Raw genomic sequence first — 23,968 nt, 5'->3', positions numbered from 1 at the left:
GTTCAAGAAATTGGTGATTTCTAATTTTTCTAATGCTAAATATGTCAATAGTATAGTGATATAAGGAAGGGAATTGACCTCCAAAAGCATAATCAATTGTTGAGGCCACCTTTTGATCAATTATAGATATAAGATAAAAACAACTGTTAGAGCACATGAAAACAAAGGTAATCAGTCCTCAGTTTCAATATGACAATTGAAACCAATAGTCATTGATTCTGTAAACATATTTTTAAGAAGAAATAATGAACGCTTTAATTGATTATGTGTTTTGGTCATCGGCAATTGACTTGCAGCCCACAAAAATCCATAAACTAATTATTCGTTTGATCAGTACACCACTAATTAACAGCTCTGGACAGATTTGATGCTTAATTGGCATTTTAGAAGATGATATTTGAAAGAAATTACCATACTAACAATTTGAAACAATGCTTACCTTCTCCGGGTTCTTTATTGTGTGGGAACAAATTACAACGAGACAGAGTGGAAAAGTCACCTTCTTCAGGTTCTTAAACAAGATTTAAGATAGAGTGTTAATTCAAGTTTGTTTGAAACAAGATAACTTGACATTACCAAACTTAAGAAAAACTTAAGAATTTCTTATATAAAATTTGATTTCATGTGTACAAGTTAAGTTAAACATTGTAAATTGGCTGACCAAACTTTTGAAAAAAAAAGAAAAGAAAAAATAGCATTATGAGGATTTGAACCTGTATGTCTGACAACAGACAATCACTATAACACTAGGCAATCACTGTAACACTAGGCTACAAATTCTACTATCATTATTTGTTACTTTAAGCTTATATATTACATCTTGCAACAATGTGTCACTTTGCGTCTGCTGGCTTTTCATCATCTGCTAGACCTTGATACAATGTTCTTATTCTAACAATATGTAATGTAGCATAATGCATGTATATCCTAGAAAACATCAAGGGACATTATTTTCGTTAAAATGTGTATGTTTATACACAGTTACATCCCGTGGAATGCCAGTGTTATATTTGACAGTGACAGGTGACTCAGAGGGGTTTGCTAAACAGATGATAGAACAAATGTGATAAAATTCTAGCATAATTACAAAGATTCTCACCTTTAAAATGCTGCCTGATCATATTTTGAAAACTCTTCTGTGTCTTCTTACTTTTCCAGCAGAGATCAACAGGGTCTCCAAAAATTACCCTTGTTTACCTCAGTAAATCAGTCTTGAGAGTCCCTTACGATTTTGAATTTTTTTAATAAACATGTTTGATAAGTTCACTTTAGTGCTCTAAAACATTCAAAATAAATAATGAATCATGGTATAGTTGTGTAAATGTGACAGATAGTTTTCAGATATATTACTTATGTTTATTTTTGAGATGTTGTATGGGGCAATTTCATATAACAGTAAAAATGTACTTTTTTAAAACATTTTGATATGAGCAAAAAACGTGACCCACCACAATTGTTTAGGAGTTCATTCTAATTTACTCTCTTCATGTGCGGTTAAAACATTGGGATGGGTCGTGTTTTTGCTCACACTTTTTTATCACTCTGAAAATATGGAAATGGAGGTTTTTCGAAGATATTGTAAAATAGGTTAACTTTGAGGTCTTCAAAGAGGAAAAAACAGCACTAAAACATAAAAAAAGCATATGGAGGTAATTTCAACAATTTATTTAGCATTTTTTATGCGAAAATTATCATGTTGTAGATCTTTGAATATCATGAAATGTTTTGCCCAATAAGGGCCTTTATCATACCTTGTCCCTTATTTACATTCTAAAACCGTGAATTTTCGACACATACCTAAGTGAGTTCGCCTACGTCATGAGAAAATCATAAGTAAATGAAAATCAGGAACGTAGTCATAATCTGACCTTAGGTCATCACCATGGAGTAGCCAATCATGGCCCAAGAATCTGTCATCACACATGCATTTGATCAGTTACTGCACAAGGGTTCCCCCCACAGGTGTGTGAGAATATTAATTTCAGTCAATTCAACTATGGATTCTGGCTGAAAAAACATTGCTGGAAACCCACGTTTGTGGAGAGGGAGGTCGATCCTGCGAAGGAAGCTTTGTATTGTTCTGTCGTGTTTACGATATACACCACTGAGAACTGATCATTGTACTATTTGATCTGTTATAGTTTGCAAATATAATCTTGGTCGTCATGGAAGGATTGTGATGGTCCTTCATTTTCTTTTCGTAAGTAGTATGTAATATTCAGTGGCGTGACACTATATACACGACCAGGTTAGAATTGGTCAACCCATGCTTGTAAGAGTCGAATAACGTGATCGGGTGGTCGGGCTCGCTTGCTGGATTGTCATGAAATCGTATCCCAATTGCGCAGATCGATGCTCATGATGTTGATCACTGGTTTGGCAGGGCCAGAATCGTTTATGTACAGACTGCAGCCATATAGCTGGAATATTGCTGAGTGTGGTGTTCAACAACCAACCAACCAACCAACCAACATAATACACTCAATGTGCTCATACGAATGTATTCACAGGGAAGAGAATGGGTTTCTGAAGGTGACCACAACCTACCCGGGTCTGACTGCCCAGTACAGCAAGGACGGCGGGAATACGTGGTTTAAAGCTAACACCAACGTCTTGGTAAAACCCTGGGACACTCTGCATCTCCGGACTAGGTGAGTGAGTGAGTGAGTGAGTGAGTGAGTGAGTGAGTGAGTTTAGAGGTGTTTAAAAACCTAATGGAGAGAGCATGGTTCTTCGCACACATTAAATCAATGTTGGAATCGAACCGATGTATTCAGCGAACTCTTTAACCACAATGCTACCTATCTAAAAATGGATGGCCTACATTTTGGTAAAATAACAAAACTATATTGGTTGTAACCACACAACGTCAAGCGTCAACCGTCAACCAAATTATCAGACTGCAATTTGAACTACTAACTAGAGACATCATTTCACTGAACAAACTACTATTGTAGTCAGTGAGTGAGTTTGTTTTTAAGCCGCTTTTAGCAATATTCCAGCAATATCACGGCGGGGGACACCAGAAATGAGCTTCACACATTGTACCTTTACAGGGAATAGAACCCGGGTCTTCGGCGTGACGGGCGAACGCTTTAACCACTGGGCTGCCCCACCGCCCCCCGGACTCGGTGAATAGAGCTTAATCTAGGAAGACACAATTGCGTGTCTCTATGGCCTGTAGATGTTTGACAATGTTGTTTTACCTTATGCGACAACCCAATCCTCACCAGATTGTTTACCACAATAAGTCTGGACATACTGACGTCTGACATTATCGGATTGATATTCTTTGGTGATGGGACTTTAGTATTTCAGAAAATGTAGATGGACATAATTAGAAAGCCTCAGGTTTTGTGAAAATGAAGTGCCCCTCCTATCCCAATCATATAATACATTATATAGTAAAACTTGCTTTGGATCAGCGACACAAAATATTTACTATACTACCCATCAAAAGTTTAGACTCACTTAAAGCACTTACTATGTGTTATGCATATATATATATATGGTTACATCGAAGATGAATTTCTCCACTACCTTGGGGGAACCAACTGCAAACATTATGCAGAGGAATTGCACAACGATCATGCATCCAATTGCTGAAAAGCATGTGCAAATATCGTGCATGTGAACAGCTGCGTTCTGGTGTAAAGTTTTGTTTAGAATTTGCCAATTTCCACTGAGTTTAATCATTTACTGAACTCATGACAATAATTTTTTAAACATTATGAATTTGTTTTAAAATACATCAGTTCATGTGCAAACAGTACCTTTAAACTGTATAGAATATTTTGCGAAATCAAGTTTAGAACAGTTGACGGAAGTCAGTGGCTATATTAACACTAGTGAGTCTAAACTTTTGATGGGTAGTATATTTGTCACAAACAACTTACATTAGAATATGAAATGTCACTAAACTGCGTTAGTCCCAAAGTGAAAGTCCTTCTGTGACGTCTGGGAATTTCTGCTTCAGATCCACCAACAAACAGTGGTTCAGCCGGGTTGTAAAGCTTCAAGGACGTGAGTATTTGTGGTGTCACTGTCGAAAACGTCATCCACATCTGTTGTAAATAGCCAACGGGCACCCTTATTCCAAACCATAAAATGAACGTGGTACATGTTCTTACCGCAGATTACAGCTTATGTCGGGATATTTCGAGCTGCAGTTCTTGTCAACCAAGCTGGCATTATCTTATGGCCGTATGTTTCCCAAATCGGACATAACATCAACCGGAAATGCTTATCAATTTGTAATCGAATATATCGAATCGAGCTGCTACCTGATTTCATGCTTATAGCGAAGTTTTGGTGACATTATCAAAACGTAGGAATGGGTCTGCGTTTGTTTCTTTAGTCTATTGTGTCATGGGGGCGTGGTGGGCCAGATGTCTAGGGCTCCAAGCTAGTGATCCAGCGAGGTTGAGGTGCCGGGATCGAGCCCACCTGTGACCGGGCGTAAAAAGCTTCGAGTCAATTTTGTGGGAAGACTCTTATAGTGTTGTCACAACCATAGTGTACAGTACACAACCCTGTGCCATTCGTAACTACTCGTCCCTTTCCGTAACCTGAAAGAAGACTCGTACCTTTCTCGTAGCCATGTCCGGCAGAAATACTCCCCCAGCCAGTCAGAATGCGCGAATGTTGAGAAGAAATTGGGTGAAAATTGTTAGTTGAAATAATTTTCATTTCGGCTTGCATAACTTTTTCCCAGACACTTCGAGTATATGTTAATTATTGCATAGTCCCCCTGGTTATAACATGATGGCTTAGGAAAGTATTTCAGCATGTTAAACATACCCTTTGAGGTAACTTCCTTGGCGTGGATGCCAGAGAGATTCAAGTTCAGTAAAATGGCTACTAGAGGGGTACGAGTCTTCTTTCAGGTTAAATAAAGGGACGAGTAGCTACGAATGAACCCTGTGCACGTACAAGAACCCACGCATCCGTTGGTAAATGACCAGATGGTGGCCACATGAGTACGTGCAAACACCTAGATGCGGGTACAGCAACGTGCAGTAAACTTGTACAAAGTACTGTGACTATGTGTCCCAGTCCAATTCAACCAGCTGTGAATGGGTACCTTGTTTGGATGGGAAAGACACATTAACTTGGTGCGCCTAGTGGCTGCAAGAGTTGTATGATCCCCAGGGAGTTGAGATTGATAATATGATGTGCCGCTGAGATTGACATCCGATGTTCGAGGGAAAAACAAAGAAGGGCTTTGAGCATGCATGTGGGATGGACTATAGCGCCATATAAATACCTATATAATATCAACTGATAATTGCCTTTGATCGTATTATGACTGTTATGATTTCCGTAGGATTGGGGGCGGTGATCAAATCGTTCGCTCGTCACGCCGAAGACCCGGGTTCGATTCCCCACATGGGTACAATGTGTGAAGCGTATTTCTGGTGTCCCCTGCCGTGATATTGCTTGAATATTGCTAAAAGCGGCGTAAAACCATAATCACTCACTCACTCACTCTAAAGGATTGATCATTGTTGCATGTTCAAGATGAGAATAGTACCTCGTGTAATGCAGGTAAATGGTTGTTCAAGATGAGAATAGTACCTCGTCTAATACAGGTAAATGGTTGTTCAAGATGAGAATAGTACCTCGTCTAATGCAGGTAAAGGGTTGTTCAAGATGAGAATAGTACCTCGTCTAATGCACGTAAAGGGTTGTTCAAGATGAGAATAGTACCTCGTCTAATACAGGTAAATGGTTGTTCAAGATGAGAATAGTACCTCGTCTAATGCAGGTAAATGGTTGTTCAAGATGAGAATAGTACCTCGTCTAATGCAGGTAAAGGGTTGTTCAAGATGAGAACAGTACCTCGTCTAATACAGGTAAAGGGTTGTTCAAGATGAGAATAGTACCTCGTCTAATACAGGTAAAGGGTTGTTCAAGATGAGAATAGTACCTCGTCTAATACAGGTAAAGGGTTGTTCAAGATGTGAATAGTACCTCGTCCAATGCAGGTAAAGGGTTGTTCAAGATGAGAATAGTACCTCGTCTAATACAGGTAAAGGGTTGTTCAAGATGAGAATAGTACCTCGTCTAATGCAGGTAAAGGGTTGTTCAAGATGAGAATAGTACCTCGTCTAATACAGGTAAAGGGTTGTTCAAAGGTTGCACATTATGTACAGTTTTTGAAGGAAAACAGCTGTATAGGATCACCAGTGACATGCATTCCAGTCATGCATGTTTTCTTCAACCTCCAGGCGAACCTCTGGCGATGGTAGACCAGTCTGTCATTGACTACATGGCAGAAAACATCACCCTCGGTTACTCAGTCTTGGACAACTTCCAGGATGGCACCAGAACGTATCTTGCAGAAGTCACTCTGAAGAACACAGGTTCAGAAGACGTGGTCAAGGGCAACTGGGGCATCCATTACTGCGGCATCTACATGGTGCCAGATGACCAGCCAGAACTGAAGCTGCAACACATGACAATGAAACATGTTAAAGGATGCCTGTTTAAGATGGAACCAACAATTGATTTTAAGCCACTGAAGTCGAACGAGGTGCGGAAAGTTAAGTTCCGGATTCAGAACTGGTCCGTGTCCAAGACGGACATGATGCCAAACTGGTATATGTGGGCGGAAGGACTCAAGGCTCGCACTATCGCCAGTACCAAGGGACCTGGGCTAGAGTTCGTGGGGGACTTTACTACAGTCAACCAATGGAAGCGGTATGACACTCCTGGTCTGAAAGACAGGTAAACGAATATTATTTGCATAATGTGATGCATTTATTGTGCTATGAGGTTTAGGATATGTTATCGTAATTTGATAATATAGTTTCCTTAATTTAATAATATACTTTCCTTAATTTGATAATATAGTTTCCTTAATTTGATAATATAGTTTCCTTAATTTGATAACATAATTTCCTTAATTTTAACGTAAGGTTTATACTTCGTCGAAACTGAAACATTGATTTTGAGATACAACAAATTTGGAATATAAAGTTTTCAGATTTTCACAAAATACCTCCCACAATAAAACAAAGAAAATTCCCAATTCCAGTATATTTACCGTACATCCAGTGATGCTTATTATGTTAACCCTTGGAAATCTTACTGACCTTTTTGGGTGTCCACCCGAAGCATAAAACCATGACAAATATTAGTCATAGCTTCAGAAGTCTCTAAGCAGTTGTAGCTGTAGTTCCTAATCACAAAAAAATAAAATGAAAAAATAAAATAAAATGAAAACAATATGAAATAAATACCGACACTTCAACAAAATGGAGCGTTCTACATTTTGCTATTGGTGTTTATTCGTTAAACAGCACAGGTTTGAGATATGAGTGAGTTTAGTTTTACGCCGCACTTAGCAACATACCAGCTATATGGCGGTGGTCTGTAAATGATCGAACCTGTTGAGACAAGAAATCGTTTAACCAGCAGATGGTAAACTGAATCCGTGTTTGCTTCACTGCTGCTCTGCTCGTTAAGGTACGAGGAGGCTTGCGTGCGAGTGCTTTAACGTTATAATAGTTCAGGGCGAAAGTGTGCTATATTTAAGAAATACAGTTCGCTCTACCACCATGTATAGTGTCATAAAACACACTTTCGCCCTGAACTATTATAGTTAATGTACGAGGACGCTTGGGATGCCAAATTTAATACTTTCTAAGGATAATTACGAGTAATTTAAGGCAGAAAACAAACGACGGTGTCGGTGACCTTAATTAAGAATACTCGCACAGGGCTAACTGGCGCGCTGTTCTATTGATGTGTCTGCACCCCCCTATGTTAAGACGAACGTTACCAGAAAAAAACAAATGATAAGAGTTTGATGACGGTTTACCTTCGGATTAAATATCTTCTCTGAATTATTTTAATTACATCTGTCATTAACGTAAACCATATGGGGCAATATGAACGTCGCATTTCTACTACAAACGTAAGTTTAGATCAGTACATCCAGATGAAGCTGAGTAGTCAAGCGACATTCTACGATTGCTTTCTGGGAATGTAAACATTGCGAACGTCACCGTGTCGCTGAAAACTTGTGCGTCGAATTGACACATTTTAACCGTCGTAAAACATAAACGTAATGTTTCCACCAGCTATGTTAGCTGCGTGAAGCAACTGCAAACCAAGAAACGGGATGCAACGGAGTAGTTTACTGTAGCAGGCCGTACTTGGCGATGACAAGTGACATGCATCGTGACGTCGCTTACATTGTGACATAATGTAAAATGGTTCGATTACGAGGGGGGCACACTAGAATGGCGCAGTGACGGGATAACGTCATTCAATTGTTACGTCATCCAAAAACTATACCTTTATTGTCTGATAATGTTTGTTTTTTTCGATTGTTCTAACCGCTAGGCATCTTAGAATACACGATACATGGTGGTAGAGCGAACTGTATTTCTATTCTTAGATGCCAAATTTAATACTTACCCACGATAAATCTAAGGCAGAAAACAAACAGAAAAGGACAGTTTCGGTGATCTAAATTAACAATCCTCGCTCAGGGCTAACTTACGGGCTGTTCTATAGACGTGTCTGCCCCCTATGTAAAGACGTAGGTTACCAGAAAAAAACCAAGTGATAAACAGTTTGATGATGGTTGACATTCGCGTAAATTCTCTCTTCTAAAGTATTTTAGGTTCATTAACGTGATTAACGTAAACCATAAGGGGCATATGGTACGTTTGATATCGAGGGGGGCAGACGAGTGGGTGAGTTTTGGTTTTACGCCGCGTTTAGCAATATTCCAGCACTATCATGGCAGGGGACACCAGAAATGGGCTTCACACATTGAACCCATGTGGGGAATCGAACCCGGGTCTTCGGCGTGACGAGCGAACGCTTTAACCACTAGGCTAACCAACCGCCCCGGGGGCAGACGAGAATAGCGTAGTGACGTCAATATAGTGTGACGTAACGCAAAAAGTGTTTTATCGACTGATAAAGTACTGTCGGCTCCTTTGATCTTTCACCGAAGCATCTTAGAATCAATAATATTCTAGCTGGTCTGTCCTATGCTCCAGGTACGATCCCTACACCCCTGCTGTAAGGTATGGAATGGCTCAGGACATCACTGATCTGGGATCATCACCACACCCCGTTATTCCTACACCAGTTACCATGGTGATGGATGAAAACCTTGAAATGATGATGTCAGCGATCAAAACCATCACCACTGACCCCCTGTTCCAAGGTGACGCCGATTTCCTCAAAGGTAAGTTCAGGTCAAGAGGTTGAAGTGCCAACTGGCGTTTTGCTAAGGATAATGGTCATCGCTTCCTAGTGATATTAAGATATTGACACAGGTGGTAACCTGGGCCCCGTTTAACAAAGCTCTCGTAAGCCTAAGTTCTCGTAACTTTTCTCGTAGCGTCGTACTTCCTATGTTACAGTATAGGAGGTACGAATGCTACGAGGAAAGTTACGAGATCTTAGGCTTACGAGAGCTTTGTGAAACGGGGCCCTGGTGATATACATGTATACTACTCACACTTTGCTAAGGATCACAAAAATTCACAACTTTAATTAAACGTAGATTCATAATTTGAAATTGTATTCATTAAAAACTGGATTAATAATAATATGGTAACACCTCGAGCTCTTTAATCAAACGACCACTTTAATCTAACCTTATGCACTTAATACATGAGTAACCACAAAAATGGTTTTCATGGCACCAATCAACCATTTTGCAAATCATGGAACGAGTCATTGACAAGTACACAACACCTGTCAATGGCAGATATGGAATCCACAAGATGAAATGACAGACAGAAACCTAGGATCCATGCTTACAATAAGCTTACTTATAAGATATTTAAACCAAATTTTACTCCACATCATAGTTTTCTGTTGATTCCATGATTTGATCCTTAGCAAAATGTGAATAGTATATTTCCGACACAGGGTATCCGATATATTGCAGGAACATTATATTTTGTACATCTGTTACAAATGGACACTAACGATGACTAAATATCCAACTTTGCAGAAAAGTCAGTTATTTTCTACTGTAGTATTCGTGCCACCAAACCAAACGGTTTCAATAACACGTGTAATATACTACTTACATGTGCGGCGAGGCGTAGCCTCACGTCAGTTTACATCAGGTTTCTTGTGTAGATTGGTCATAATTCATACTCAAGCATCGTAGGGGCCCCTTTGGTATAGATAATATGAACCATGTAATGTTTTATGTAAATGCAGACGAACTCTCCAAGGGAGGCTACTCTAACATCAGTGTCAGCACATCAGCGCCACCACAACGTGGCTACATCCAGCTACTTCAGAGAGACCCACAAGTCATCATCAACGGAAAAATTACCTCATCCCAAGAAGCATACTCTCTGACAGTCGATCCGGTCAATGAAGTCATCCAGATTTGGTCTAATTCGCCTGAAGGAATCTTCTATGGTATACAGACCCTGCTCAGCCTGGCTCTCAAGTACAGCTCTGACGGGAGGATGTACAAGAGCACCATTGAGGACGCTCCTCGGTTCTCATACAGGGGGATGCATTTAGACGTGAGCAGGAACTTCCATGGGAAGGAGTCGGTGATGAAACTGCTGGACGCCATGGCTAGGTACAAACTAAACAGGTTCCACTTTCACCTGACGGACGACGAAGGCTGGAGGGTGGAAATTCCAGAACTGGAGGAGCTCACTCAGGTGAGTCAGTGATTGAGATTCTCAGGTGAGTGAGTGTAAGCTGGAGGGTGGAGATTCCAGGTCTGGAGGAGCTCACTCAGGTGAGTTGGTGATGGGAATGATTCAAGGAGATTCTCAGGTGGTGAGTGAGTGTAAGCTGGAGGATGGAGATTCCAGGTCTGGAGGAGCTCACTCAGGTGAGTTGGTGATGGAATGATTCAAGGAGATTCTCAGGTGAGTGAGTGTAAGCTGGAGGATGGAAATTCCAGAACTGGAGGAGCTCACTCCAGGTGAGTCAGTGAAGGAATGATTGATAGAGATTCTCAGGTGAGTGAGTGTAAGCTGGAGGGTAGAGATTCCAGGTCTGGAGGAGCTCACTCAGGTGAGTTGGTGATGGAATGATTCAAGGGATTCTCAGGTGAGTGAGTGTAAGCTGGAGGATGGAGATTCCAGGGCTGGAGGAGCTCACTCAGGTGGGTCAGTGATTGAATGATTGATGGAGATTCTCAGGTGAGTGAGTGTAAGTTGGAGGGTTGAGATTCCAGGTCTGGAGGAGCTCACTCCAGGTGGGTCAGTGATAGGAATGATTCATGGAGATTCTCAGGTGAGTGAGTGTAAGCTGGAGGGTGGAGATTCCAGGGCTGGAGGAGCTCACTCAGGTGAGTCAGTGATAGAATGATTGATGGAGATTCTCAGGTGAGTGAGTGTAAGCTGGAGGGTTGAGATTCCAGGTCTGGGGGAGCTCACTCCAGGTGGGTCAGTGATGGAGATTCTCAGGTGAGTGAGTGTAAGCTGGAGGATGGAGATTCCAGGTCTGGAGGAGCTCACTCAGGTGGGTCAGTGATGGAGATTCTCAGGTGAGTGAGTGTAAGCTGGAGGGTGGAGATATCAGGTCTGGAGGAGCTCACTCAGGTGGGTCAGTGATGGAATGATTGATGGAGATTCTCAGGTGAGTGAGTGTAAGCTAGAGGGTAGAGATTCCAGGTCTGGAGGAGCTCACTCAGGTGAGTTGGTGATGGAATGATTCAAAGGAGATTCTCAGGTGAGTGAGTGTAAGCTGGAGGGATGGAGATTCCAGGTCTGGAGGAGCTCACTCCAAGTGGAGTCAGTGATTGAATGATTCATGGAGATTCTCAGGTGAGTGAGTGTAAGTTGGAGGGTGGAGATTCCAGGTCTGGAGGAGCTCACTCAGGTGGGTCAGTGAAGGAATGATTGATAGAGATTCTCAGGTGAGTGAGTGTAAGCTGGAGGGTAGAGATTCCAGGTCTGGAGGAGCTCACTTAGGTGAGTTGGTGATGGAATGATTCAAGGAGATTCTCAGGTGAGTGAGTGTAAGCTGGAGGATGGAAATTCCAGAACTGGAGGAGCTCACTCAGGTGAGTCAGTGAAGGAATGATTGATAGAGATTCTCAGGTGAGTGAGTGTAAGCTGGAGGGTAGAGATTCCAGGTCTGGAGGAGCTCACTCAGGTGAGTTGGTGATGGAATGATTCAAGGAGATTCTCAGGTGAGTGAGTGTAAGCTGGAGGATGGAGATTCCAGGGCTGGAGGAGCTCACTCAGGTGGGTCAGTGATTGAATGATTGATGGAGATTCTCAGGTGAGTGAGTGTAAGTTGGAGGGTTGAGATTCCAGGTCTGGAGGAGCCTCACTCAGGTGGGTCAGTGATAGAATGATTCATGGAGATTCTCAGGTGAGTGAGTGTAAGCTGGAGGGTTGAGATTCCAGGTCTGGGGAGCTCACTCAGGTGGGTCAGTGATGGAGATTCTCCAGGTGAGTGAGTGTAAGCTGGAGGATGGAGATTCCAGGTCTGGAGGAGCTCACTCAGGTGGGTCAGTGATGGAGATTCTCAGGTGAGTGAGTGTAAGCTGGAGGGTGGAGAGATTCAGGTCTGGAGGAGCTCACTCAGGTGGAGTCAGTGATGGAATGATTCATGGAGATTCTCAGGTGAGTGAGTGTAAGCTGGAGGGTGGAGATTCCAGGTCTGGAGGAGCTCACTCAGGTGGGTCAGTGATTGAGATTCTCAGGTGAGTGAGTGTAAGCTGGAGGGTGGAGATTCCAGGTCTGGAGGAGCTCACTCAGGTGGGTCAGTGATGGAGATTCTCAGGTGAGTGAGTGTAAGCTGGAGGGTGGAGATTCCAGGTCTGGAGGAGCTCACTCAGGTGGGTCAGTGATGGAGATTCTCAGGTGAGTGAGTGTACGCTGGAGGGTGGTGATTCCAGGTCTGGAGGAGCTCACTCAGGTGGGTCAGTGATAGAATGATTCATGGAAATTCTCAGGTGGAGGCTGTCCCGTTGCATCGTTCAAAATGTCAAAAATTGAACCACAAGAAATCCGCTCTCTGCCACCTTCCCCGCAAGGCTGTCACTGCTATGTTCGTACACTTTGAAAATCTTGGCCACAATCCAGTCCAAAATGATGAGAACAATGTTCCAAGGAATCACAGGTCAGACGATTCCATTATAGTGTCCATTATAGGGTGGGGTGGGGTGGGGTGGGGTACAGTAACACGGCACACAAAACAATAGGCTGGTTTCGGTCGTGTGGAGTTATGATTATAAAAACCAAGCTCTTAGGTGTTACATTATTGCATTGAATTAACAGTAGTTTGTTTTCTTTGGACAGAATATCTTTTATGTTGCAATGTTAACAAAAATACGAACGGCACCTACCACTCCCTTCACAGACGAGTTCATTTCGCCTCTCGTCTCATGCCAGATTGCGCCTTGTCTTCCACAGGGCGAGGAAGTTCGATATTAAATCGGTTAGGGTAGAATGGAGATAAACGTACTGTTTGGATATTAGATGAATGTTAGACCGAATTGATAGTCTCTAAATTAATCATTTGAAACCTCACGCTACGCGTTCGGCTTCAAATGAACTTTAGAGACTATCAATTCGGTCTAACATTCATCTAATTTCCAAACACAGTACGTTTATCTCCTAAGTGATATTGTCATTATTACACTGTCAGATGGCTCGAGGATACCTCTTGGACCTTAAGTTATTTCGAAAATGAGAGATGAAGGGTAGATATTCTAAACCCGTGAGTGGTCTGGTGAGCGTGTGAGGTCTAAAGGATGGAGATTACATGTGAGTGATTGAGTACAAGTGATGGAGGCATTACGCGAGTGCTGCAAAGTGGAGATTCAATGTGTCGGGGCGACCAAGTCAGTCCAGGCGTTGTCTTGGGATGACTTCTAAATATATCCAGCATGTAAGGTATCGGCATGTCCCCCAGTGAGTGAGCCAGCAATCCAGCCATCTTTACTTGTATGTCCAGTCTACATTTAAGGTACAATTGTCAGAAATATAGCCCAATCCAAATGTTAACAGGTTTTTGACAATTAACGACACGTAATGACAAGATATTTTACAGAAACCATCAGAAAAATAGTTATCCAGACGCCAACATGTGCAGTTAGATTACAGTTTCGCACTGTTTAATTTAGAAATCTAATCTTGTGGCCCGTTGTACAAGTAAAAACGAGTGTAACGGGTGAGTGGTAATGTGCGTTTGCGTTTTGACAGTACGTAACTGACCCTATAAAATCGTTCGTACTTGTACTTCGGGCCTCTGACCTATGGCTACAGTTTAGTTTCACTTGTATTTCATATCAAAGGTACACAATCAGATTACTCACTTGCCCAATAATTATTTGCTATCACCAACGAGATCATGTCATGTTTTTCTTTAACTTGATCTCAGGTTGGAGGTAAAAGATGCCATGATATTGATGAAGAGAAATGCGTCATCAGCCAACTCGGGTCAGGTCCAGATGCTTCAACTTCCGGGTCAGGATTCTACACAGTCGAGGACTACAAAGATATTCTGCGATACGCTAAGGCTCGCCATATTGAAGTAATACCGGAAATAGACTGTCCCGGTCATGCGCATGCAGCTATATTCGCCATGCAAGCTAGACGACAGCGCCTTCTTGACATCGGTGACCTTGATAACGCCGACACGTACAGACTGGTCGACGTTGATGACCCATCGGATTATCTCTCCATTCAAATGTTTAAGGACAACGCCATCAACCCGTGTATTGATTCAACTTACAATTTTATTAAATACATAGTTGATATGTTTGTTGACTTTCACAAAAACATCAGTCCCCTGAAAACCTTCCATTTTGGAGGTGATGAAGTTGCTAAAGGCGCTTGGAAGAACTCGCCAGCTTGTCAGGCGCTGTTGAGAGCTAATGTCAGTCTAAAGGAACACTTCACAAGGAAGGTCGCCAATATCACGAGTCTCCAGAACTTGAATCTCGGAGGATGGGAAGATGGTCTCATGGAGTCCGTGTTCGAACCCTTCAATAAGGAACTCCTGGCTAATGAGGACGTCTTGGCGTATGCATGGGACAACGTGTGGGAGTGGGGTGTTTCAACCCGAGCATACAGAATGGCTAACGCTGGATATAAGGTCAGTTTGTCAAAATATTTATCAATTTATGCCAAGGAAATATAACATGTGGGGGATGGGGTGGGTTTGTGGGTTTGTGTTTTTTGTTGTTGTGTGTGTGTGTGTGTTGGGGGGGTGGGGTGTGTGGTTAGCCTAGTGGTTAAAGCGTTCGCTCGCCACGCCGAACACCCGGTTTCGATTCTCCAAATGGGTTCAATGTGTAAAGCCCATTTCTGGTGTCCCCCTCGGTGTTATTACTGGAATTGTGTTAAAAGCGGCGTAAAACTAAACTCACTCTGTTGTCAGGTGGTCCTGGCGCATGCAACCCACCTGTACTTTGACCACCCGTATGAACCGGACCCAGAAGAGAGAGGGTACTACTGGGCCACCCGTTTCGCCGACACCTGGAAGACGTTTGGGTACATGCCTGACACCGTGTACGAGAACGTGGACGTCCGACGCAGCGGTGACCCCATGACGAAGGAGGAACTGTGCGGCAAGGACGGTAGCCAGTGTACACCTCTTACAAAACCGGAAAACATTGTTGGTGAGTGAGGTGAGGTGAGGTGAGGTGAGGTGAGGTGAGGTGAAATTGTCGTGCTTGAAAATATTTCGCTCATATGACAACGTGCATGCGTGTGTATGTGCGGCTGCTTGTACTAGCCCAGTCTTAAGCTTGTTTAATAGTGCTAGCCCACTGAGATACCATGCCGCAGTGAAGCATGAATACCCCACTCAGACACATTATACTGACTCCGAGCCGACCAGTCCTTGTTGAACCCATTAATGCCGAGCGCCAGGCAGGAACAAACAAGTACCATATTTTAACGTCTTTTGGTATGACGCGGTCAGGGATCGAACCCGCGACCTTCCTCTCTCCGGGCGGACGCTCTTACCACTACATCACGGAGGCGGTCTGTTGGTGAGTGAATTAAATCCACAGGATGAGACAGAGCCCGCGTCCTCACTTCCACCACCCTCGATAATCTCCAGGGTATACGTTCCGATAAATCTCCACTATACCCTGGATGCATCTACGGCTCGAGCCGATGGTTTTATTACCTCCCTTTGCTGGCTCCGCATTCCCACAGTAACCAATCAGAAAAGCCGCCGTTTCAACCGAGCTTGCCAGTGTCAACAGAGAGTTTGTTCGCAGTGCGACTCAGATTTTGGGGGAAACATACAGACAAATTGACAGGTCTGAAGTCTTAAAAATATTTTCAACAACACCTTCTAAGTCTTTCAGAGTACCTCTGCAACAATATATATATCTGTTGCCAAGTTTAATCGGTTAGATAATTTAAAAAGCGAAAGTGAGTTGTGATTTGTACGCTCAACTTCCCAGCGTAGACACCTGATAGGATAAAAAGCCAACCAAGGGAGGTAATAAAATCATCGGCTCGAGCCGTTGATGCATCCAGGCTATAGTGGAGATTTATCGGAACGTATACCCTGGAGATTATCGATGATGCACTTCCACTGCATCAGCCAAGAATTTGATATTTCACTACTATATTTAAAGTCCGAACGAAAAGAAACAGAATCCATGTTCAAGTTAAGTGAGTGAGTGAGTTAATATTTATCGTCACATCAGCAATATTTCAGCCGTATTGTGACGAGAACAATTTATAATTATATCAAAGATAAATAGAGTTAGAAATTAAAAGCCTGTTGACGAAGATCAGTAAAACTATCAGTGTATCACAGATATTCATTTAAAACTAGTAATTAAATCTAAAATATTTCAACCATAATGACAATACAATACAAAAACAGGCTATGGATTGCCAACGACTGAAGGTAGATCGCCATACTAGGGACCATGGGGACTTACAGTACACGTTGCTGTTCAAGTTAAGCATTACAGTCCATTAAGCTATTCTTCAAACGTTTGGTATGTTTAAAAATATACTGAAAGGCAAAAGAAACGTCGTAATGTTGGAAATGACATTTAAATATCAATGGACTATTTGAACCTATTTCTTTTAAATATACATCAGAAGTTACGTTTGAGGAAAACATGAATCGTTGTCGTATAACATGTTTTGCCCAATAAAATATTGTAAAAAATTGAAGTTAGAAATGAATTTGTTTGTGGAAAGGGAAGAGTTCGCAATAACACAACATTGAAACCGCGATGCACGTGCATCATGCATGCATTCAGGCATAAATTGCCGGCTTGAATGGCAATCGTTCCCTTGTTTTCTGAACACAGCTGCTGTGGGTACGTTAACGAGAGATCAACGCCAACAAGCCATTGGGCGTCTCTTAAAATGAACTTTAAAATGAAAATCAATTTGTAAATACCATTTTGATATGAAACAAGGAATTGGAATTTAGTGTAACCACAGTTGTTTGTAGTGTCAGTTTTCACTTTGACACGAGAAAATTCGGATCGGCTGAAAAGTAGGTCATTTTCTGAATTGCATTGAGACTCATGTTTCGCTTTGTCCGGCCCCCATACATTTATCCAGTTAAATGAACAATGTTACACTTAAGTGTTACTGATTATCTTTCGTAGGGGCGTTGCTTAGAGTGAGGCATTATTATTTTTGCAAAATATTGCTAATTTCCTAATTGTTCCTTGTTTTGTTCAAGTGATAAAGCTAGTTCATCTTGTGCATATTCGGGTTTCTACAGAAATAGTTCTTGGTATATCTTTTTCTTACTTGGGCCAAGGTAGAGCAAATAAATAAAAAGTAAAATTCATCTCCAATATCCCTTGCATTACAGAGAGTACATAATCGTTCATTTGGGGGGATTTTGATCCATCGTCCTGTTTCAATTTGTAGATAATGTTTGAAGTTCTAAAAATTTAAGTAATGATTTAACTTCGCATCGGCATAGTTTCAGCCATATCGACTTACTGCCCATAACGCCCATCCTAACCTTATAGTTTTATCCATCAGTTTCCATCGTATCTCAATCACCTGGGTCTTGTTTATTTAATTTATTTACATCACATTTTTCTTAAGGAATGCAAGGCCACTTGTGGAGCGAGACGGTCCGAACACAGGACAACCTGTTTTACATGATCTTCCCCAGAATACTTGCTCTAGCGGAAAGGGCGTGGCACAAGGCAGCATGGGAAGATATAATGGATGGGGAGACGCGAAACAGTGAAAAGCGGAAGGACTGGATAAATTTTGCAAACTCGTTAGGATACCAGGAGTTACCTGCCCTTGATAAACTGAACATCACATACCGGGTGCCGCCCCCTGGTGCAAGGTTCGTAATGAAGCAGTTAATATATTTTCCAGTAAGTGAGTTTCCAAATGAAGAGATATTTTATCTTCACTGGACGAGGTGAATTGTGAATATTTGTACCTGCCAACCATTGTCTATAAGTTGTCCGGTGACGGAAGAAACGTTATAATAAACCGCAATCAAAGAAGGTTTACACTTAGCATAATGTTTCATTTAAAATATTGTCACATGTAAGGCCAGAGTATTAGTGAGTGAGTTTAGTTTTATGCCGTTTAAAGCAATATTCCCGCAATGTCACGGCGGGTCACAACGGATATGGGTCTCACACATCAGGGGCGGATACACCTTTTTGAGAAAGGGGGGGTGCACACTATTGAGAAAAGGGAGGGTGCACACTTCATTTTCACCCGAGTTTCAATGGTCATTTAATAAACTTTCAGGACAAAAGGGGGGGGGGGGTGCGCACCCCTGCATCCCCCATCTGGATCCGCCTATGCACATACCCATGTGTTAAATCGAACTCGGGTCTTCGGTGTGACAAGCGTACGCTTTAACCACTATGCTACCCCACCGCCCCGGCCAGTGTGTGAACCAAGGAAGAAATCTGCTAGAACTTGCATACCTACTATCACCTTTTGACTTGTCATTTGTGTACATCTCAAACCGACACGACAAACATAAGGCAAATTCCTTTGATTCACTGAGCAAGGATAGTGAAAAGGAATATATAAAATGATGAAATCAGGGAATAATACTTTGTACTCTGTCATAGTCAAGCCCTTGGGCAATTATTGTGCTCCCCCTCTGCTAATCTTTGGGCGGTGCAGAAGCCTAGTGGTTAAAGCGTTCACTCGTCGCGCCTGAAGGCCCGGGTTCGATTCCCGACATTGGTACAATGTGTGAAGACCATTTCTGGTGTCCCCCGCCGTGATATTGCTGGAATATTGCTGAAAGCGGCGTAAAATTAAACTCACTCACTCTGCTGATCTGTTTATTATTCGAATAATAAATCTAAATTTGAAAATTTGGACAAGAAGTTAATACAGTATCCATATTGTTACATCTTCAACACTAGTCAAACTGAAATTCTCTTGAAGAATTTATTCACCTGAACTAGAAAGAAGATCAATTTAAGTGTTTCATCTGTTTAATAGTTAGATACATAGAGAATCAGAGGGACAAACTATATTCTCAAAACTGGTAGCGATCTGCAAGGTTTAAACTTGTTTTTCAGGAATAATAATGGTCGGTTAAGTCTAAAGTCGCCATTACCTGGCCTCGCTTTGGAAACAAGCACCGACGGCGGAAACAGCTGGCAGACAGCTTCAGCGGAAATAACGGCCAAGCAGGGAGAGACAGTCCTCGTGGCGCTCAAGTACGTATATCTGACCAGGACAAGTCACAGGTCCTAAGACCCGTGAAGACCCGGGTTAGAATTGGTCTTCAGGAACCAATGCTTGTCGTAAAAGGCGACCAATGGGATCGGGTGGTCAGGCTCGCTGACTTGGTTGACACATGTCATCGCATAAAAATACGGTCTCTTCAGAATATTTAGTTTGTCCGTCATGGGGGGTGGGGTGGGGAACTGAAATGAAATGTCAGTGAAATAATATTTGTTCTCTTCTAATAACTAAATCAGGACTCTATGCTTCAGAATATTCAGATAGCATGACATGCAGTTGCTTACTTTAACCTTTAATACCCCATATGGAAATCAATACACTTTCAAAAGCAAAATTTCTGTGACACTGTCTTTCTGTAACCATGTCAGCAAGAGAATTCTGGTCTGGTCCAGACTCGATTATTTACAGACCGTCACCATACAGCTTGAAAATTGCTGAGTGCGGCGTAAAACTAAACTCTCTCACTCGCTCACTCACGGAATCTGCTTTGGCATTCAAGGGGATATTAGGAAGACGTTTCCGAATTTACTGAATGGCCAAAATATTAGGCTATCCCAACCTCCAGTACACGAGAACTGCAGTGCTAGAGGACGTTAGACTCTACCACCAGTGATCCATGTTTGTGCTGGTGTGTGGTCCTGTGTACAGAGCCCAGAACTCAAATCAGTTAAGCTGCGTTGGTTACGGAGAGTGGTTGGATGGGTGACCGTTTTTGGCAGGTGGACTACTGAGAGTTTCCAGGACGATAGTTCTGGGTGAGTGAGTGAGTTAATATTTAACGTCGCATCGGCAATATCTCAGCCATATCGTGACGAAACGATAGCTCTGATCCACAACGAAGGACATGTGGTCTCACCCTTGGCGAGTTTATTCAAAATCCCGTGTTCACCCAGCAGAAAATGGGTACTATGTGGGACAAGTCATATGACTATTAACCTTCTCGCGACTCACAGACAGCTTGGGTTATTCGGGGTAATTTTGTTTACCATTTTTGTACTTGGTTATAGGTACAGTACATGTGGTCAACGTACGACATTGATGGGTACAATTGTGCTGATATACAAGATTACAAAAGCAATCAATGATATTTCTATAAAAATGTATGGGTATGGGTATGGGTATGGGTATGGGTATGGGTATGGGTATGGGTATGGGTATGGGTATGGGTATGGGTATGGGTATGGATGTATGTATGTATGTGTGTGTGTGTGTGTGCTTGCGTGCGTGCGTGCGTGCGTGCGTGCGTGCGTATGTATGTATGTATGTATGTATGTATGTATGTATGTATGTATGTGTATGTATGTATATGTAAGTACGTATTCGGGGTAATGATGTCCATTATGTTGTGTGCGCTTAGACAATGCAAGTGCGGCTGGAATTTCAGCGCTATATAAATGGCCCATTATTGACGTATGTGTCGATAAAGTGGCAAGCTCGTAAATTATTCTGATACAGTGTCACCATGCCACGAATGAATGGTAAATCGCTCATGCCTTCAGTCACTCGTTTGCCAGGTTAGGATTGGTAGTATCTACATCCATAGTTGTAACGTTGGATTACTGCTCATTGAACATTCAGTTAAACAGAAAAATACCGAAAAAAGCCAACACGTAGATTTGAATCCACTAAGGTTACATGAATTGAACACACATGATGACCCGAGTTAGAATTGGTCTTCAGCAACCCATGCTTGTCGTATGAGACGACCAACGGGATCGGGCGGTCAGGCTCACTGACTTGGTTGACGCATGTCATCGTATTCACCGAATCACGCAAACCGATGCTCATGCTGTTGATCACTGGATTGTATGGTCCAGACTCGACCGCCGCCATTTAGCTGGAACATAGCTGAGTGCGATGCTAAAATAAACCAAACCACCAACATCAACTGAACCACCACAGTACAAGCTGGTTGACATGTACATGATCTGAATCATGTAAAACCTAACTGCAAAATATACTCCTGGAAACGAATAAGGGAACACATGAAAGAACAAGTGTTCCTTTATTTTTTTCCAGGTTTCTTCACAAGGTATGTACTGCACTGTGAGTGAAAGTCTGGAAATATACTTCCTTTCAAAAGTTTAGACTCACTTAAAACACTCACTATATGTTATGTATATATATATGGTTACATCGAAGATTGATTTCTCCACTAACTTGGGGGAACTAACTGCAAACTTTATGCAGATGAATTGCGCAAGGATCATGCATCAAATTGCTGAAAAGCATGTGCGAACATCGTGCATGTGAACAGCTTTGTTTTGGTATAAAGTCTTGTTAAGAATTCGACAATTTTCACTGATTTTTATCATTTATTGAACTCATGACAATAATCTTTTCAACGTTACGAATTTGTTTTACAATACATCAGTCCACGTGTAATTAGTACCTTTAAACAGTATGGAAAATTTAGCAAAATCTAGTTCAGAACAGTTTCCTGAAGTAAGTGGCTATATTTACACTAGTGAATCTAAACTTTTAAAAGGAAGTATAAATACAGGAACACTCGTACTTTCATTTGTTCCCTTATTCGTTTCTATGAGTATACAGATCTTATCCAGTACACTGACGTTACCCATTAGACGTTGAATATAGCGGTTCATGCCAGCTGTTGACAGACACCATTATCTTACCTTCATGTGAAATACTTTAATTTCATTGGTCAATGACGCTTTAACAAGTTTCCGTGTCACCCCTCCCAGGAGGGTGACAACTGGAAAAAATATTACTCGCTGCCAAGGTAACCGCCAAACTCTCCGCCGAGAAGCTGTATCGCTAACAATCGTATGACGTCATAATAAGACGCATGCAGTGTATGGAGTTCGAAAACCGTTCGATTAGCTGTTTTTGAGTTCACTATGTACATATTTATTTTACCGACTTTCACTGCTTTATTTAAACTATTCTATGATTTAAGTCGTTTGCACACTCAACCTTAACATAATTAACCATTCATATAGCAGTGTTAAGCTTTTCAGAATATGTTTCACTGATTTAAAAAATCCAGTCGAGAGGCACACGCCATTTTGTTTACATGTCATATAGTCGGTAGCGATCTTTAAAATAAAATGAAATGATATTTTGTACATTTAACATGGCGGTAAGATAAATACGTTGTATGCTTCTCCCCCGGGTAATACGGTCTGATGTACGCCTCTTTGTAGCAGTGTCATCCCTCGCCTACCGGCTCGGGTAACACTGCATCAAAGAGGCGTACATCAGACCGTATTACCCTCGAGAGAAGCATACAAATTATATTATATTTAAAAGAAAGTGTGTTGAGGCACTCTTGTCGATTTCTGAACGTTATCCGAGAGCGAAAGTGACTATTGAAATTAATTTTATGTGTATTGCCTGTTTTCAGATCGGCTGACGGGAAGAGACGCGGGCGGGCGGTTACTGTCAGGGTACCCGGTAGTATTACAGTAACGGGATCAGGCGCAGAGAGCAGGAGAAAATGTACACTATTAACACTGATCGTGTATATGCTTCACTTGATATACATATATATTGAGTAATATATCACAAAATAATGTGTTTATTGTTTCGGGTGTGTAAAGTACGGAGACCAAACACTGAACTCACCTTACACAGCTTAACGTTTGGTAGGGGTACTTACTGAGATAACCGTTAAGATCCGACCTTAAAGAGGTCTTCAGGAACCTAAGCTTGTCGTTAGAGGCAACTCGGGTTTTCAGGCTAGTTAACTAAGTTGATGCATGTCATCAATTCCCAACTGCGTTGATCGAGGCTCATGATGGCTGTCACTACAGAGAGAGTTTAGTTTTACGCCGCACTCAACAATATTCCAGCTATATGGCGACGGTCTGTAAACAATCGAGTCTGGACGAGACAATCCAGTGATCAACAGCACCCATCTACGCAGTTGGGATACAAGTCAGAGAGCCTGACCACCCGACCCCGTTTGTCGCCACTTACGACAAGCATGGGTTACTGAAGACCAACTGTAACCCGGATGTTCCCCGGAAGGCAATCACTAATCCATTGCTGGTATGTTCCGAGCAAATACTGACAACAGCCAACTGACAAGCACAGCGAAAACGTGTATGTGCATGTTCTTGTTATAACATAATAGGTAATAATATAGATATATACCCCTATCAAACTCATTTTGTCTACTGGAAACAGAATCGGTACTTATGTGGACATTGTTACTAATTGACGAATATATTGTAATATAGGCAGCATGGTATGTGTCCCCTTTGTACATATACATATATGTATATAGTTTGTATACTTCGGGATTTTTTTCTAACGTTTGTATTAAATACTTAAACAGCGTGTGTTGT

At 41.9% G+C, this 23,968-nt stretch overlaps 1 protein-coding gene and 1 long non-coding RNA gene across 2 annotated transcripts in view; one reads left to right on the top strand and one right to left on the bottom strand.

Annotated features, from left to right (window-relative positions):
* The window catches only part of LOC124262751, a 46,975-nt gene extending 23,524 nt beyond the window's left edge, over positions 1-23,451 (top strand). The window contains exons 9-18 of the mRNA XM_046697299.1: positions 2,511-2,651; positions 3,977-4,023; positions 6,231-6,729; positions 9,021-9,211; positions 10,204-10,664; positions 14,350-15,066; positions 15,352-15,592; positions 18,021-18,273; positions 19,487-19,627; positions 23,023-23,451. Of these exons, the coding sequence (XP_046553255.1) occupies positions 2,511-2,651; positions 3,977-4,023; positions 6,231-6,729; positions 9,021-9,211; positions 10,204-10,664; positions 14,350-15,066; positions 15,352-15,592; positions 18,021-18,273; positions 19,487-19,627; positions 23,023-23,176 (2,845 nt within the window). The 3' untranslated portion in view covers positions 23,177-23,451. The remainder of the gene's footprint in view (positions 1-2,510; positions 2,652-3,976; positions 4,024-6,230; positions 6,730-9,020; positions 9,212-10,203; positions 10,665-14,349; positions 15,067-15,351; positions 15,593-18,020; positions 18,274-19,486; positions 19,628-23,022) is intronic.
* On the bottom strand, positions 21,626-22,189 carry LOC124262749. Its single transcript, XR_006894679.1, has 3 exons — positions 22,157-22,189; positions 21,826-21,828; positions 21,626-21,724 (listed from the first exon to the last, which is right to left on the bottom strand). It is a non-coding gene; the product is annotated as an uncharacterized LOC124262749 (long non-coding RNA).
* Positions 23,452-23,968: the final 517 nt, after the last annotated feature.

Source organism: Haliotis rubra, unplaced genomic scaffold (assembly GCF_003918875.1).
Source record: "Haliotis rubra isolate DU_JTF1 unplaced genomic scaffold, ASM391887v1 Scf852, whole genome shotgun sequence".
In the NCBI taxonomy this organism is placed as follows: Eukaryota; Metazoa; Mollusca; class Gastropoda; order Lepetellida; family Haliotidae; genus Haliotis; species Haliotis rubra.
Note: the sequence above shows the minus strand (reverse complement) of the source record. Positions and strands in the feature narration are given on the sequence as shown.